Source organism: Bubalus bubalis, chromosome X (assembly GCF_019923935.1).
Source record: "Bubalus bubalis isolate 160015118507 breed Murrah chromosome X, NDDB_SH_1, whole genome shotgun sequence".
Lineage (NCBI taxonomy): Eukaryota > Metazoa > Chordata > Mammalia > Artiodactyla > Bovidae > Bubalus > Bubalus bubalis.
The window spans coordinates 127,437,000-127,455,501 of record NC_059181.1 but is presented as its reverse complement, the minus strand read 5'-3'; the positions used below and the strand labels follow the sequence as shown (position 1 = coordinate 127,455,501).

Sequence of the window (18,502 nt, the reverse complement as noted above, 5' to 3'; positions counted from 1 at the left end):
GTTCAAATCACATTAATTCCTAAGTTATCACACCCTAAAACTTGACAGAGATCATTGGGATATGCCAATACCTTTGGAAAATCCAGACACTGTATTCCGAAGATAAAAGCCTAAAAAAAGAAGCCCATCTTTGTTTTATGTCAACATTAAAACTGAGTACTAGGATCAATACAGCTGGTAATTTAAAAGCTTATTTAACTCTACAGCCCTGGAAGCAATCTTTATACTCATCAATACACACCCATTTTATGGATCATGTTCCTTCTTATCTGTATCAAAACTCATACTGAACAATGAGCTGTGGGTTGCAAAAGAGGATTTACTTTCACACTTGTCTGTAAGTCTTTGTCCACAAATTAAACAAAAACCAACACAAATGCTATCTGTCTCTGTTCTTGCCTTCATTCAATCAGTTCTTCTCGTGGTGTCTTGAGTGCACTGTGTAAACCCAGATCTGACTGCTATACCGCCACTCACTAACCATCACGCAGTGGTTCTCCAGTGGTAATTCACCTCACAACCGCTTGGAGAGCTTCTTACACACCCATACTCCTGCCAAACAAAGGTTCTGATTTGGCAGGTCCGAGGTGGCCTCTTGGCCTCTGTTTCTATAAGAAGGACAGGTGATTCTGCTGCAGCCATTCATCAAGAAACTCTTCAAAGACTCTTATTCTCTAGAGGGTGAAACCTTAGCATCTTTAACATGGTGCACAAGGCCCTTCTAATGGATGCCCTTTTTAAAGAGTGCCCTGTTCCCTCCCTTCCACTCCAATCCCATGTCACTATCACCATCATTTCTTGCCTGAACTGCTACAACCGTGTGTTAACTCCAGAGTATTAACTGCTTTCATCACTCTCTGCTCCAGTCTCCTCCCCAAGCTGGAACAAGAGTGAAATTTCAAAATTGCAAATGCATTCATTCTGCTCCCCTGCTCTAAACCCTTCAGTGGCTCCTCACCACCTAAGGGACGGTTTCTCCAGCTGGTTCAGGTGGCATGGCAGCTGGAAGTCGTGGTATTCTTTCTAGAATGCCAGGAAATAATTGATATATTCCATGGCACCATATGAAATCAAACACTTTTCAAAAGAACACTTCTGCTAGCAGAAAATACATCTACATAATGTGAGTGAGATACAAAATCATAGCCACAAGCACAGATGTCCATGAAAAAAGAAATAAACTGTTGAATTAAGCATGATCAGTCCTGGGACTGTCTATTTAATATTCTTTTGCTACATGTTCATTCATTCTGTTGCCTGCTCACAGATAAGAAGGAGCATCTGTCAAAGACTGAAGAAAACTTTATGGTTAAAAAAAGTTAAAATAGAAAAGTTTCTACCCATTAATTGATTTTTTTCACTGTGAGCATCCGTCTCACTTGGCTCCAGAATGGAGCAGGTGTTGGCCCTAGAGAGCACAGCTTGAGACTCCGGACGCTGGGGCATAAAGGCTGAGCTCTTTGGCATGACCAACATGCCCCTTCAAGCTCTGATGCCAGCTTCTCTCAGCCTCATTTACAACTGCTGTCCTCTCCTCTACCATTCCCTCTGGCCAAGAGTTGGAATTCTCTAAATGTTCTTGCCTTTTTTTTCTGTGATTTTATACATGATGTTCTGCTACTGTTCACCCCACCCCTTGATGGCTAGATAAGCTACTACTCTTTCTTCAGGATTCAATCCAAATGGGTCTTTTTTTTTTTTTTTTGGCCATGCTGCGTGGCTTGTGTGATCTTAGTTCTCCCAGCAGACCAGGGAGTGAACCCACACCTCTTGCAGTGGAAGTGTGGAGCCCTAACCACTGGACCACCAGGAAAGTTCCCAAATGGGTCTTTGAGTTGCCTTCCCTCACCTCTCTGGGTGTCTACCTTCCCAAGATCTTGCCCCTGTCTGATTAGATCGCTTATCCCATTACTGGTTGTTTGTGGAGCTGGCAACTGGCCAGGGGGCTACCTCAGGTCACAACAGGGGTTCTTGTCATCCATTTTTCTTGAGTCCTCCGGCACTGAGCACAGTGGCTGATGTGCAGTGGAGGCTTAGGTCATATTCGTGGAATGAAGAGTAAAATTTCAAAGGAAGCAAAGTTTATCTTTAGAAACTTCCAGCTGCCTACAGGGGTTCCCTCTCCATCTTTTATGGCACTCCTTTTCCAACCTAGGCACTGTCTTCTCATGTTGCCCACTGGAGTAATCCACCAGGATCTGCCATTAGTATGACAGCCCAGGCTTCAGAATTTTCCCTCAATATCCTGCCAAACTTTACTCACTCCTGTGTCCCATCCATGGCTAGATTTCAGATAAACCAGTGGTTCTCAAACTTTAGCATAAATGAGAATTCCTTGGAGGACTTGTTCAAACACAGGTTACTGGGTCTCAGTGCTCAAGGTTGATTTGGTAGGTCTGTCTAGGCTGGGGCCTGAGAGTTTGCATTTCTAACTTCCCAGGTGACACAGAGACTGTTAGACAAAGATCACCTTTTGAGAACTACTGGAATAAACTGATGTCAAACCAGAGGCAGGAGGTAATGATGCACAAAGGAATCCTTATTTCCTCTTGACTTAGCCCCTTCACTGAGTTTCTGATTCTATCAGCATTGTCCTATTTGGTTAATCTCAGGTCATTTTCCCTCTGCTTCACCTTGTCCTCTTTCTCCAACTTTCTGATTTTATTTTTCAGATGATTATCGGCGTCTCCACTTTAGAGCAACGTGACTCTCCTTTCTTCTTCCGCAAAGCCAGTTTCAGGACAAAGCCCTTTCCTGAGCTCTTAGTTCCATTTCACTGCCCTCTTCTCCCTCTCTCCCCACATCCCTGACCCCTTCCCCCATCCAGTCTGAGCACCCACTTCCTCAGCCATCAGGGTGACCTTTCTAAAGCTTGGCTTTAATTAGGGCCCCCTCCTATCTAGCAGGGATGGCCATTTCCCCTCCCTGGGGAGTCCGGTTCCACAAACAACATTAGCAAGTTAATGACAGTCACCTGCTGGCCTGCGGAAGTTGCTGCTTGCTCCAGCTTCCTTAAGGACAGTGGAAACACTGAAAACACCACATTTACATGCTTCCGTTTATCCATTCACTCAACAAACATTGATTGAGCACCTGCCAGATAACTCTGCAGGGCCCAGGGGACCCTGCGAGGATACATTGAACATGAAGACAGGTTCATGGGTCCTGAGGGTCTACAGAGACCTCAACAGGGACAGACATGCAAGGAAGTGACTGACCACTAGTGAGCCCTCCTGCCTCAGCCCTTTGTGTCCGCCCTGTGTCTGGGCTAGTGACCCAGGACCAAAGACTGGGAGATAGAACCCAGCGAATTTCCAAAGTTCTTTGTTCTCCTTCCCTTCCCCCCACTTCTTCGTTGAAATAAGGATGGTAATCCATAGCATTCAGTTATGGGCCCCCTGCATGGAGTCAGGCAAGGAATGTAAAGCCCAGAATGTAGTAAGCTAGAGCATCTCTACACATACACACACCTACACTGACCCTCACATTGACATGCGCAGACTGACAGACACACACACAGCACTGGCATGCACACCTTTTCATACATACCAATACACAGCAAAAGTACACACTGACACACACATCGACACAGACGCACTCACTGAAACACACACACGGTAGCAGATAAAAAAAACAGTAAATACATGCCTGTACACACACACACATTGACACACCTTGACACACAGACACGGCGGATGCACACTGACAGACAAATGCACACCTACTCACACATCAACACCCACCGCACCCCGCGGAAACCCGGAAGCCTGAGGTGCTTGCAGCCGCAGGTGGCAGGTTTTTGAGAGACCAAAGGGTTGAGGGAGACTTGAGTTACACACTTGGTTCCAGTCTGCGAGGGCCATTGTTTTGGAGGCGGAGGCTTCCGCGAGGTTGGGAGGGTTCCTAGGGACAGGAGGGCAGGGGCGGGGGGTGGGGGGCATATGGGCGGGGCACCAAGGTTTCGGCGCTTCTGTAGCCCCTGCGCCGGGTGGAAATGCCTTGAGCTCTGGTGGGAGAGGAGCGCTTAGGCGGGAGCGGGGTGATGTTGGAAGTGGGCAGGCAGGGTTCCCAGGGAGCCCCGCAGTCGGCCAGTCCAGCTCCGCCGGGCACTCCGCTTGCTCGCCGACGCTGCGGGTATCAGCTCTCAGCTCTGCTTTCCAAATGTACAGCTCGGCTCCCGCCACCCACCAAACCGCAGATCCAGGTCAGAGTTATTGACCTCCAGCCTCTCCACGCCCCAGACTTTGCAGTGCAGACCTGTCTGCGGGCCAGACACCGGGTCTGCGAGCCGCCCGCCCCCACTGCTCCCCGCCCCCATCCGGTCCCGGCCCAGCCTTACGACGGTTCCGCAAATACCAGCCTGGTCCTGCACGTGTCGGCCACCCGAATCCAGGGCCTGGCGCCTCGCCCAGGCCCTGCCCCAGCGCCCTGGCGGGCCTCGGAGACGATAGTCGCCCCGGTTCTCTGCCACCACCATCTGCCCTTCCGGCCAGCGCTGTCCGTCCACAGAGCTTCCTAGTTCTGTTCCCAGATTGTGCCAGGCTCTTCTCTTTCGGCCCCTCCTGGGTCTCCCGCACAATGGGCACCTCCAGAGCCTTGCTTTTCTGTCCCTACAGAGCCACCTCCGGATTGTGTCTCTTCCTTCTCCTGTACCCGCCCCAGTCCAAACCCTCTGTCCGCCGGTTCAGGAAGTGCTTAATTGGGCGCTTGGTGGATGCCAGGCCCCGAAGTAGGCTCTGGGGATGCATTTTGCGGAGTCGTTGTTCTCAACGTTCACACGCACGTGAAGAGCTTCCGGAGACCGTGTGACACGCACTGTCCCGGCAGGTGGAATCAAGGGCCATAGGAGCGCCTCCTATAGCCACCCCAGTTTCTCTGCCTGCCCTTTTCCCCACGCGTGGGCCTCCGGGTCGGGTCCCTTCTCCCTCTCAGTGCTTCCCGTTTTTCTTTTTACCTCCCTCCTTCCTCTCCACCTCAGGCGCTCCCGCCTTGGGCCAGCTCCCACGCCGCATCCCGGCCCCCTCTCCGGCCGGGCTTCCCTCCAGGGATCTGTCTCCCCCCGCGGTCCCGGGTTCCACTCGAGGATCCGAGTCCCTCTCAGAGACCAGGGCGCCTGCCCTTTTAAGGAGTGGAGTGGATGATCCCGCCCGCTCCGGCCTCGGACACGCCAGGGATCTAGCAGGGTCCACGGCCAGGAGAAGCATTGCGGGGCGTCAGGCCGAAGAGAGGGAGAAGTGCTGAGGGGAAGGGAGGGGACCCGCGGCGACGGAGGGCCGAGAGGAAAAGGAAAGCAGGCGGGCAGAGCCTCTGCCTTCGGAGGGTTTCCCTCTGCTCACTGCGGCCGCCTAGCCTCGGGTTGACCCAAGGTTAAGGGGAAATCAGGGAGCGGGACAGAGCCGCTGGAGGCTGCTCCGCGTCCCTCGGCGAAATTCCGCTCCACGGAGCTGGGATTTCAGCCCCCGGCCCCTCCTCTGAGAGTTGCCAGCGGTCCAGGCTCTACAGGGGGGTAAGTCGTCCGAGCCTCCGCTCACAAGCCGATCGCCTAGGGCTCGGTGGGGAGAGGAGGCGCGGGACCCAACGGTGGTGAGCTCGGAAATGACAGCCCACAGCACCCGAGGCGTGGAAACCCCAGGGCAGAAGGGGCGTTTCGTGTCAGGACCCCTGGCCTTGGACACCGCATGTCACATCTCAGTTGCGGGGCCCGCAGTGCGGCTTCCCCCAACCGCCCCCTTTCTAAGCTCTGCTGGGAAGCGGCACCTGCCACAGCTCTCTCCCTCCGGGTCCCCCACCGGCCTCAGCAGCCCTCCAGGGCCGGGGTGGGGGAGGTGTGGTGGAGCAGCGAGACTCCAGCAGCGGCCGCTCCCCTCCAAGCACCCTGAGATTTCGGTGGGCAGAAAAATGGGGTCCGGGATGCAGGGAGGAGGAAGAGAAGGCCCGCAGGGGTCAGCCGCCGAGCGGTGCGCGCCGGGGGCTAGGGGCGGGGGCTCCCTTCCAGCCTCAGGGGTCTGGGGACTCAGGGATGTAAGGCGAGAGCAGGGGGGTGTGACAATTCAGCAGAGGTCGGGACGTACCACAGAGCCCAGTGGCGGGGGGGCGGGCAAAGGACTGGGTCACCGAGGGGAGCCCCCGCCTCCCTTCGCACAGGCCTACAACTGAGGTTGCAGGAAGAGCTGGAACCCTGCTCGCAGGAGAGGGAAGCGGCGCGTTAAATCCACCCCCACGCCGCACCCCACTTCCGAGGGGGTGGGCGATAGAGGAGAGGTCGGGGTTGGAGCAGCAGCGAAGGGGCCCCTCCCTTGCACCTCCCCCCGCCGGACTTGGTTGCGCCCAAAGTGTAACACTTTCTCTTTGTCGGAGGAGCTCCGCTGTTTCCTGTGCTCTAGCTCCCGTTGCGGCGGCGCCGGTGGCAGCCCTGGCGGACGCAGGAACGATGGCAGCGACCGATATAGCTCGCCAGGTGGTGAGTGCGGGGCTTGGGTGCCAGCCTCGGGGCCGGGGGCCTCGGAAGAGCCGAGGAGACCTGGCCGCCGTCACCACCGCCGCAAGGAGGGGCAGTGGGCACCATCCAGGAGACCAGGCGCGGCAGGACTTCTGCTCCTAGGGTCAGCGACTCAGTCCCCCAGCCTTCCGTCCCCGAGAACCGTGGTGGCGGGCGGGTGGGGGAGGCGGGGGGACTGGTCCAGGCTGCAGGCCGGCGGCTGAACTTGCATTGCCCAAGAGCTGCAGCCGGCGCCGCCGCCGCCCTCGCTGCAGCTGCGGCCCCGCCGCTGGGGCGTTGCCGAATGAATGGCCGCAGGAGCCGCCGGGCCCTTTGGGTCCCCGGCACCCTGGCCTCGCTCCCTCGGGGGGCCGGGCCGCGCCCCAGCGCCCCGCCACGCGCCGGGACCCGGGCTTCCTCAGCCAGAGGGGCGTGGGGCTGGGGTGAGCCTGGGGCAGGAGGCGGTGAGTGGTGAGGGGGGCGGGGAGGTGACTGGCTGGGGTAGGGTTTTTCCATATGCATTACATATGTGACTGCGTGTGTGTGTGTGTGTGTGTATGTGTGTGTGTGTGTATCACTGTGCGTGTGAGTGCGTGCGCGCGCACTCGTGCCTCCCCGGGCGGACCACGCCGGTGTCCAGCTTGTCTGTGACCCTTGATGCGTCCGCTTGTTTCTGGGAGTGTACTCAGCTCCCTGGTGCGTGTCCCTGGGTCCGGACGCTTCTCTCCCCGTCTGCTTGTGCTGTGTGCCTCTGGGTCTCATTTGTGCGTCTGTGTGGGCTGCAGTCCGCTGGCCTGTAGGTGCTGGCTGGCTGCGTATTTTGGCGCGTTTCTGACACCTGACCCGGGTTTTGCGGGACCCTGGGGGTGGGGGGATCTGTCTCCGGTGCGAGTTCGGGTGTGACTGGGCTTGTGTGCCAAAACCTGTGGCGCTGCCTTCTTGTCATGGGACTCAGGAAAATAAGTGTGACGCTTGCAAAAGCGATGCCGTCTCTCTCTTTTTGTTGGCAGCCGACTCTGGAAAAAAAAATCTTCGTTTAACGAACTGAAGTTTTCTAGCCTGGGATGTGCAGAGAAATTATACTGAAGTGACCTGAGGCTCCATGGTTTTTTTTTTAGACCAGAAGTTTCGTTGCAAAGGGAGGGGAATGTTTCCACTTGAGGGAACAACCTGGCCTTTCTATTCCTCCCTGAGTGTTTGGGATTTCTAAGAAGCCCACAGTTACCAGTACCCTGAAGTGAGGAAGGAGACTGAAGTAGAGCTAGGTCAGATCCCATGACAGTAAATATCCCTACTACTTGATGAAAATTTCTGAAACACACACACACACAGAGTCATACTTATTTAGGGAAATAGTCCATGCAATGCAATTCTAGTGCAAAAATATATATATAGCCTCTAGGTATTTGGTGTAATTGAAATTGATTTGTTTTCAAAATCTGAATCCAGAATCTGGTAGTATTTTTTCTACAGGATACGGCTAAGTTTATTCCACCATCTTGTTCTTATTGGGAAGGGCAAGGTGATTTCTTTGGATCCTCCCCTACTGCCTTGCAAGACCCCAGCCTGGAGTTCTTTAGGCATTCAGGGTGTGGAAGGACTAGGAGTCCTTGGGAGACCATGCTCTGTAATAATGGCGTTTGAGTGAATTCTTTTCTCCCCAAGATTGGCACTCTAATATGTATTGCATTAGTGTTTTGAGGGCTCCCTCAGTGCCTTTATGCTCCTCTATTTTAGTGATGGCATGCCTTAAGGAGATTTAGTCCCCTAGATTACACTTGCTCCATCCTTAGTGACCAAGAAGGACGCTAATGATTTTTCTTGTCCGCTAATGAATTTGCACTCACCTGCCCATACTCTCTCACCAGTTCTTCTAGCCTGAATCAGGGTTGCAGGGCAGATGTAGCAAAGGGGAACCTTCCAGAAGGTTGTGTTTCACCTGGGGCTACCCAGAGATCCCCTTTGTTCTAAAAATGGAGGGGGTTGTTTAGGGCCACTTGGATTGCTCTGCTTGGTTCCAGTTTGCTCTGGGTGGCCTTGCCCTACTCTACAACGAAGAACAAAATTGTATGCCAGATCCTGAAGCTGAAAGAGCAGCCAGAGCCCTTGAGACCTTGTTATCGTGATAAATGGGTTGCTGGGAAAACTGACGTCATTCTCCAGGCCCCCCTCCTCCCCCAGTCAGTGAAGCTCTTGTTTCTGTGTCATTTGTCTCTCTGCTTGCCTTTGTGTCTGTAAGAAGTTGTAATTCACCAGGGGAAGATGCAATTAACTTGGGAGACCTTAGACTTCTGGTTGCTGATTGTTTCTTTCAGCAAAGGCATATTCGGGGTTTGGGAAAAGAAGACTAGAGTATAAACCTAAGTGTGCCTAGCCTAGGAGTTCTTTTTAATGAGCTCTGAGATACAGTGCCATGCAAGTAGTGCTCTGGTGTGTGTGAGGGATGGGCTGGTCTCTCCAGAGTCAGTTGAGGGTCACTCTGGCTTGTAAGATAACATCATTAGTGACAAAAACAGACCTTAGAGTTCCTGGGTAGGACCCTTATTTGTGCACACATGCAACTTAATAGCTCAGCTTTTGTGTCCATAACACAACCCCACCCTATTTGAATGAACACCGTAAAGATTCTTTGTGACAAAACTGTTTGTTTATCGTGTCCACAGGGTTTATTTGATTGACTAATAAGTGTCCAGCACTATGGCTAGCCCTGGTCAAGGATACTAAAAAAAGTAATAGACGTACTTCCTGGCTTTTACACTTATTCTAGTCTAGTTGGAGAGACTAATTGTGTACATGGGGAAATAATTAGAGAACTACAGAAGATTCTTGGGATGTTCCCATCTCCAGCCCCTACCTGTGATGTGGCTTGGGCTACTATTAATATATACTCTAATGGGACTTCCCTGTGGTCCAGTGGGTAACACTTCATCTTCTGATGCAGGGGATGTGGGTTTGACCCCTGGTTGGGGAGCTAAGATCCCGCCTGCCTCTCAGCCAAAAAACCAAAACATAAAAAAGAAAAACCCAGAAGCAATATTGTAACAAAGTCAGTAAAGACTTTAAGAAAACGGTTTACATAAAAAACCCTTAAAAATATATGTTTATATATGGTCTAGTGGTTTTCCGTACTTTCTTCAATTTAAGTCTGAATAAAGTTGGGAAAACCACTAGACTATATACACACAAATATATTTTAAGGGTTTATTTTTATCTTTATGTAGACCATTTTCTTAAAGTCTTTATTGACTTTAGTCCATCTAGTCAAAGCTATGGGTTTTCCACTAGTCATGTATGAATGTGCGAGTTGGACCATAAAGAAAGCCGAGCCCTGAAGAATTGATGCTTTTGAACTGTGGTGTTGGAGAAGACTCTTGAGAGTCCCTTAGACTGCAAGGAGATCCAACCAGTCAATCGTAAAGGAAATCAGTCCTGAATATTCATTGAAAGGACTGATACTGAAGCTGAAACTCCAATATTTTAGCCACCTGATGTGAAGAACTGACACACTGGAAGAGACTGTGATGCTGGGAAAGACTGAAGGCAGGAGAAAGGGATGACAGTGGATGAGATGGTTGGATGGCATCACCAACTTGATGGATATGAGTCTGAGCAAGCTCCAGGAGTTGGTGATGGACAGGGAAGCCTGTCGTGCTGCAGTCCATGGGGTCGCAGAGTCAGACATGACTAAGCAACTAAACCAAACTGGTATTTTTACACACACACACACACACACACACACTGCGTCACAAGAGATGGACACAACTGAGTGACTGAATTGAACTGATATGTATACACACACACACACACACACACACACTGCGAGGTTCCATGTCTTGTCCAAGGTAACTAGGAAGGCACCAGAGGCCACAGCTGCTGGCTCTTGCACTGAGTTGTTTCTTTCAATGTTGCTTTTTAGGGTCCAGCCTATAAGTGCCGGCCCATAGAAAGTGGGGCTTACTGATTCTGATTTGAACCAATCCCACGATGTGGACAATGATACTTTTCTTCAGTGGCAGCCAGATAATGGTCTTTTTCCCTAAAGAAAGAGCTTGCCGGGCCTAATGCTGCCAGGGTACCACCTACAGGTGGCTGCACTCTGGTCTTGCTATCAAATGACACTTAACCTTGATTCCCATTGCAGTGCCCTGCCTCAGCCATCTCCACCACCTCCAACTAAAAGTCATATTCTACCCCACACGGGGAGAGGAAAACTGTAACATTCACCCATATCTCTGCAAATACAGCATATGCAAGTACAGCACTGAAGAAAACTTGCATGGCCCCAAATAGTAAAATTTCATGAATCTAAGTTGAGGGTCTGTAGATGATCATGGTACTATTTTCCAACTTTTCTGTGTGCTTGAGACTTTGCAAAGTTAGAAGTTGTAGGGCAATGTGAATGTCCATCCTCCTCCTCGCAAATGCCACATGGCCCCTACCCTCGGGGAGTTTACAATCTAGTAGTGGAGGCAGGCATGATTAACTATGATTATCCCTGCGGTGAGCTACTGCCTGCTAGGATAATTCATTACAAGGGGACCTGATCCAGCCCTGGCAGGGGTTGGGGGGGCGGTGGTGGTGGGTGACAGGAAAGGCTTGCTGAGGACTTTAACCACCAGAAGGATAGGTGTGAAGATGGGGGAGAACTCACTTCTGCTCCCAGGCTGGGAACATTTAATTTGTTAATTCACATACTTTTATTTTCATTCATTCCTTCTGCATGTGTTTATTGGGCACTGACTGCCAGGCTCTGTGCCAGGTGCTGGGAATATAGTGGTGGGCAAGGCACACACGACAGCCCTCTCAGAGCTTCCAGATGAGAGGCCAGAATAAGCCCTCTTCATATCCTAAAACCCGGAAATGTGAGTGTCAGCAGCACTCTTATTACAAAACTGCATTACAACCGAGCAATTTGTCTGTATAGTATAATGAGATTTTGATCTGCAGTCTTGTGCACAGCATTTACTTTGTAGTCTCTGCTGTAAATTTTCTATTAATTGCTGGCTTTGTTACCCAGCACGGCCCCTCCCTTTGTGTGCTGTAAGGGAGCGAACCCATAGCATTAGCCTGAGCAAAACTAATTAGGAATCTAAGTCCCCTGGGAAAAGGTATTCCAGAACTAAATGGGACTGATTTCTGGACTTTCCTGGGTTTCTGGATTATCAGAGCCGTGGTTTCATATTAGTATGAACAACTGAGGACCGCTTTTCAGTCGCGTGTACATTAAAACCACATTTGAGAAAGAACCAGCGAGAAAAGAAAGAAAAAGAATACCGTGGATGAGTGTAACATGTGTCTTTCAATGATCTCAAAATGCTTCCATCTGTATGATTCCATTTTCCCCAACAGATTCCTGGACGAGTATTATTGTTCTTTTCATTTTATGGGTTCAGGGAGACCAAACGACTTAGTCCAAAGTGTTATTGCTGCTCAGTGGGTGAAGCAATGAACATCTACCAGATGATACAAATTCAGTTTTTAAAAAACCCTGGCCTTGTCATCGTGATTCCAAGAAATAAAAATCCTGACATGTCCCCTCTTCCCGCTTTGTTCACTGCATCTCCCCCTCCCCCCAGCACACTTAACCATAGAGGTCAAGAAAGACTATACTTGGGTGCTTGGGAGATGCTCTGATGTTAAAAAGAGATTCTCAGCTTAAACCCCAGATAGCACAGTCATGGCTATGTGTGGGCTTGCTTTCTTTCTTCTTTCCCATATTGCTTTAAATAAAAATCTTGGAGCCACCAGCCATGTAATGATGGATTATTTTAAGTAACAACTGGAGGGGGGGCGCAGGATGAATTAGAAACACAGACCCTTCCTCCTCGGTTTGGCAGGAGGAGGCTTCTGCTGCTGGGATTTGAAACCGTGGGTTTTCTCTGCTGCCTGCACAGAGGAAGGAGGCCACATGCTTGGGAGGGGGAGAAATAACGTTCGTGCTTCTGCAGTGTCTTCTCATTAGAGGCAGCCATCTGCTGAATTACGCAGCATGCTCACCACTGGCCTCAGAGTCGGGTCATTCCTTCCACTCACATAAAGGGGACTGCGGGAAAGATTTGCGGGCCTTCTTAGGGACAGGACCCAGGGCTCAGGTTTCTCTGGCCAGGGCCTTCTCTGATCCCCGAGGAAAGCGCTGGAGTAGCAGGGGCCGAGCTTGCTTTCACGGCCTTGATGAGGTGTGAGGTCGTGTTCGGTTTCCTTTTGCAGCAGAGGCCCCAGCTCTGAGCACTGGCGCTGAGGCAGGAACTGGGTTTTTTCAGATCCCCTTTAAATGAGACCAGATGGAGGCAGAGGCAAATTCAGGCTCCCCAGAGGACAGTTGGGCATTCATCCAGAGGCCTGTGAGTAAACCTTTTTTTTTTTTTTCTTCTCTTTTTAACAGATTGGAGATAACAATGGCCAGAACACCTAGGAGACTCTGTTTAAATGGCCTGATTGGAAGCGAAGCTGTCTGGCTTTTGTGGGAAAGTTGACCCACCCTGGGCAGGGGTCACCCCTGGCCTGAGGTGGAGGAGATCTTTTACCTAGAATCTGGCCGGTTGGCTTCAGTAGCCCTGGAGCTCTTAGAGGCCAAACTGAGGCTCAGGCCTTAGTCAGAAGAGAGGGAACTGGGAGCTGGAGGTGGGAGAGAAGAGGCAGAAGAGGGGCACCAGCCTTCATGAGCCTGTTCCACCACCCTTCTCCTCCTGACTAGCATCAGCCCCAAGCCCCGTGTCTTGGAATTCTAGCAGCAGAAAGAAATCTCTGTGCCACTTGAGTCAGCCTTTCCATTTGAGAGTGCCTGTCTGCTTGTCAGGGTCCCCTCACCGTTCTCTGCCTCGAAATCACTGTGTGACTGGGGAGACGTCACTTCCTCCCTCCGAGTCTCTGTTTCCCCTTTTGTAAAATGAGCCGGTTGGATGAAGTGCTCTTTAAGGGCGTTTCCAGCTCTAACAGCGTAGGGTTCTTGTCCTAGTCCTCTGGCCTAATTTCTTTCAGGTCCTTGACTGCTTTTGCTTCCAAATGAGATGGCAGAATTTAAGTCCACCTTTTCCCTGCTTTGACTCCTTGAGCTGGGTGGAAAGACTGTTGTAGAGAAAGCAAGCCAGTGGTTTTTAGCTCAGCAGGGATTCTGGAACTGGAATGAAAAGCAACGACCCTTCAGATATTGTCTGTCTATCCGTGTAGGTCTATATAGCTATTGTCTTCCTATAAAGGTACATGACAGCTGAATTTTTGTCTATTGAATCCCCTTTTAAATGCACTAGGAGAGCTAGGTATTTAATAGAATCCTGCTGTGAATCCTTTTACAGGAAGAAAAGCCACTCTGGAGTTGATCCAGTGTATTAAAACCCAGAGTTGGATTTGCCACAATTGGGCCTTCTGTCTCCATGGGGGGGCATGGTTTCCTGTGTGCTTCCCCAGGATCCCCTAAGTTACTCCCCCACTGAAAGGCATTGGGGCCCCCAAGGTGTGATGCTGGCTTTTGCAGGCGTTATGTCTCATCCAAAAGGCCCCCAGATTTCTCTCTTTCAGTTAGGGCATTATTATTACTGTCAGTTTCCTCAGCCCAGCTTAATCAGAGCCAGGGAAATCCTGATTTTCATGTGTTAGGCATACTGGAGTTTTTTGCTTTTGTTTTTATTTTTAACCTCTGGGAACTTATCAGTGCTTTTGTGCTCTTATGGCTGACAATGCAGGTCATGATTATCTCTATCAGTTGTATCCAACTCTTTGCGACCCTATGGACTGTAGCCCACCAGGCTTCTCTGTCCATGGGATTCTCCAAGTAAGAATACTGGAGTGGGTTGCCTTGCCCTCCTCCAGGGAATCTTCCCGACCCAGGGATCGAACCTGCATCTCTTGTCACTTGCTAGAGGTAAGGAACCCACCTGCCATGGACAGAGGAGCCTGGCAGGCCACAGTCCATAGGGTCATGCAGAGTCAGACACGACTGAAGCGACTTGGCATGCACGCACTTGACAACACTGGAGGCAGCAAATAGGGCTAGCATCCACCTGATTGCTTCATCAGCTTATGCGATTTGACTTTGCCTCTTGCTTCACATGAATCTTGTTGTTGTTGTTTTTGGCCTCAACAACTTTGTGCTTTGTGGGTTTTCTCTAGTTGCGGCGAGCAGTTACTCTCTAGCTGTGGTGACTTCTCATTGCGGTGGCTTCTCTTGTTGCAGAGCACAAGAGGATGCTTGGGCTCAGTAGTTGTGGCACACTGGCTTAGTTGCTCCGCAGCATGTGGGATTTTCCCAGAGCAGGGATTGAACTCATGTCCCCTGCACTGGGAGGCAGATACTGAACCACTGGACCACCAGGGAAGTCCCCATTATACTTTATAATAATAAGGCATAACGGGGCTTTCCTGATAGCTCAGCACTGAAGAATCCGCCTGCCAATGCAGGAAACATGGGTTTGATCCTTGGGTTGGGAAGATTCCCTGGAGAAGGAAAAGGCAACCAACACCAGTACTCTTGCCTGGAAGACCCCATGGACAGAGGAGCTTGGCTGGCTACAGTCCATAGGGTCGCAAAGAGTCACACACGACTTAGTGACTAAACAACAACAATATACTATATAATAAACAACAACAACAATATACTATATAATAATGTTTTATATATATATACATATATATAATGGGGCTTCCCACATGGTGCTAGTTGTAAAGAACCTGTCGGGAAAATCCCCTGGAGGAGGCCATGGCAACCCACTCCTGTATTCTTTCCTGGAGAATCCCCATGGAGAGAGGAACCTGGGGGGCTACAGTCCATAGAGTTGCAGAGTTGGACACAACTGAAACACCTTAGTATGCATGCACCTATGTTATAATAAGGAAAATAATGAGGTTTTATTGTATTATTGGTAAAATAAATATTTTATATACAATAAAACAGCCTGAAAGCTGAATACTTAACTGAATTGTCTGATTATCTGTACATAAAGCAACTTTTTCATTGTAACTAAATATTTTGCTAAACAACAACAAAAAAAGATTTTGCTAAACTATCTGAGGCTACTTTCCTGCCTAGGAAAATATCATCATGGATGCTTTTAAAAAAAGAACATTTTAATTCTGATTATAAAATTAAAATGTGCCTACTGTAGAAAGTTTGGAAAACAGAGGAAAGCACCAACTCTTACAGCCCCTCCAACCCCAAAGGACCATTGTCACCATTTTGGTATATATTCTTCCAAGCTTTTAAAAATGCATATATACTTATTTCCCCCATGATTGGGATGATCCTGTATATACAAGGTTTTGTTTTTTTCACCTAATAGTATTTGGTGATCATGTTCCTATGCTATTAAATATTCTTAGAATATGTTTTTTCAGTTCAGTTCAGTCGCTCAGTCGTGTCCAACTCTTTGCGACCCCATGAATCGCAGCACACCAGGCCTCCCTGTCCATCACCAACTCCCAGAGTTCACTCAGACTCACGTCCATCGAGTCGGTGATGCCATCCAGCCATCTCATCCTCTGTTGTCCCCTTCTCCTCCTGCCCCCAATCCCTCCCAGCATCAGAGTCTTTTCCAATGAGTCAACTCTTCACATGAGGTGGCCAAAGTACTGGAGTTTCAGCTTTAGCATCATTCCTTCCAAAGAAATCCCAGGGCTGATCTCCTTCAGAATGGACTGGTTGGATCTCCTTGCAGTCCAAGGGACTCTCAAGAGTCTTCTCCAACACCACAGTTCCAAAGCATCAATTCTTCGGAGCTCAGCTCTCTTCACAGTCCAACTCTCACATCCGTACATGACCACTAGAAAAACCATAGCCTTGACTATGAATATGGTTTTTTACCATACACTTAATAGTCCATCATGCATCACTGAACTATTCATTGAGTTTGAACATCCTGAAGATTTTCAGGGTCTCTCAGAGGTCAATAGTCAGAGCTGAGGATGGATGTAGAGAAAGGGAACGTGTGAGAAATCAGGCCCACCACGAAGTGACACATGAGGCTGCCAGAGAGAATCCGATTTCCGTGTTTCTGTCCTTTCCTAGCATCTCCGTGCCAAGGCCAGAGGAAGAAAGTCAAGGGCAAGCCCGGTTATCAGCCATGAGTTCCAAACTTTTTGTTTTGGTCTTATCCTTCAGAATGACAGCTACTAAGTTGGCCACCCCAGGTTTTTTTTCCACCCCAGTTTGAAATGGAGACAGATGGACCCTCCTTTTCCTATGCCACAAAGGTTGAAGGAGGGGACAGAAATGGCCCATTTGGGTGCTTCGGGACTCTTTATTTTCAGAATCACAGCAAGGGGAAACTGATGCACAGCTGGAACCGCCTTCACTCGTTCTTCATAACGTGATCCTTCGAATATTCAATTAAAACACGAAATTGGCGTGTTCTCAGGGGAGGAGGCGGAAGAGAAAGAGAGCGGTGTTTCTGCCTGTGATATGAAATGTGGTATAACGTATTTCAAAACCGCAGGTGCCTGCAGATGAGGCGAAAACAGGAAATGCAATTGGGGAGGGGAGTGGGGCTCCTGCAATTCTCAGGAGCACACTTTCATTTTTGCCTTCCTTTCAGCTCCTCTCAGACTCTGCATCCTAATTACCCCTGCTGCAAAGCTGAGTGAGAACTGTCTTTTCGTGTGTTAAAGATCTTTTTAAATTACACAGGTAATGTGTGAATACATTCATGCTGTAAAAGAATCAAGCAGCGCAGAAGCGCACTGACTACCCCCCCCCGCCCCCCCCCAGTAAGCCCCTAGTTCCGGTCCCCCTTCCTGAGGTAGCTTGAGTTCTGGGTTTTTAAGAGGTGTCTTTTTGGTTGCCTTTCTCTGCACTCACATACATGTATGTGTCAATACACACATGTAAGGATTTTTGCATGCATCGACACATGAATACTGTGCTTATTGTTCCACAGCTTCTATTTTTCTACTATAACATGTCTCAGATATTCCCATCAGTACCTATAGACCAACTGCATTCTTTTTTATGTATTGGAGTACGGTTGATTTCTTGACCTTTGGGCCCCCCTCGTGGCTCAGCAGAAAAGAATCCACCTGCGATGCCTGCCAATGCAGGAGATGTGGGTTCAATCCCTGGATAGGGAGGATTCCCTGGAGAAGGAAATGGCAACCCGCTCTGGTATTCTTGCCTGGAGAATTCCACAGACAGGGGAGTCTGGCGGGCTCCGGTCCAGGGGGTATCAAGAGTTGGACAAGACTTAGTGACTAAACCACCACCACCATAATTAATTTACAACGTTGTATTAATTTCAGGTGTACAGCAAGTGACTCCGTTATACATATATCTACTCTTCTAGATTTATTTCTCATATAGGTCATGGCAGAGTATCGAGTGGCGTTCCCTGTGCTATACAGTAGATCCTCATTAGTTACCTATTTTATTAATATATATAGTAGTGTGTATGTCAATCCCAATCTCCCCATTTATCTTTGCCCCTCCTTATTCCCTGGTAACCAAAAGTTTATTTTATAGATCTGTAATTTTATTTCTAGACCTACTGCATGCTTCTTAATGGCTGCAGAATATTCCAGAATGTGCACTTACCATAATTTAGTTAACTATTTTCCCATTGTCGGCTATTTAGGTTTTTTTTCCCCTAGGTTTTCAGCATTATAAATAATACTGTAATGAAGTTCCTTGTATTGTATATACATGGATCTTTGTATAGGCATGTGAGTTTCTGTAGAGTAGATTCTCCAGGAAGGTTGCAGGGTCATGGGAGATGAGCCATTTAACATTTTGGTGGCTCTGTCCTTTCTAGCATCTCAGTTTAAAGCCTCAGACGTGGCACCACCTGATACTCAAGATGGTAAGAGTTTAGTGACAGATGTGCTGGGCCAGGTTGCCAGTTCCATCTCTTCTTGTGCACTTGGTAATCCAGGGACATTCAATGAACTGCAATCAAAGTAATCAGGCCCTCAGTTAATCAGGCCACCTTAAGGAGAAATGGGAGAGATAAACCACCAGAGAGGAAGGGGGGGTGGAGAAACTTCCGGGGGCTGTCATAGGGTCAGTGTCCACTCAGCCCAAATCCTGTCCTTTTCACCTCTATG

General features: G+C 49.4%; 1 protein-coding gene and 1 non-coding gene across 9 annotated transcripts in view; one reads left to right on the top strand and one right to left on the bottom strand.

Moving 5' to 3' along the window:
- Window positions 1–254: 254 nt before the first annotated feature.
- On the bottom strand, window positions 255–381 carry LOC112582416. Its single transcript, XR_003106954.1, has one exon. It is a non-coding gene; the product is annotated as a small nucleolar RNA SNORA40 (small nucleolar RNA).
- A 4,973-nt stretch (window positions 382–5,354) lies between these two features.
- The window catches only part of SEPTIN6 (septin 6), a 75,105-nt gene continuing 61,957 nt past the window's right edge, over window positions 5,355–18,502 (top strand). For 4 of the 8 annotated variants that reach the window (XM_006046109.4, XM_044937209.2, XM_006046107.4 and 1 more), the window contains exon 1: window positions 12,702–12,819. In XM_006046109.4, coding sequence (XP_006046171.1) covers window positions 12,760–12,819 — 60 coding nt within the window. In that variant the 5' untranslated portion in view covers window positions 12,702–12,759. Of the gene's footprint in view, window positions 5,507–6,290; window positions 6,461–12,697; window positions 12,820–18,502 lie in introns of those variants that run through there. The other 4 variants (XM_044937208.2, XM_044937207.2, XM_044937206.2 and 1 more) reach the window with 4 other exon arrangements.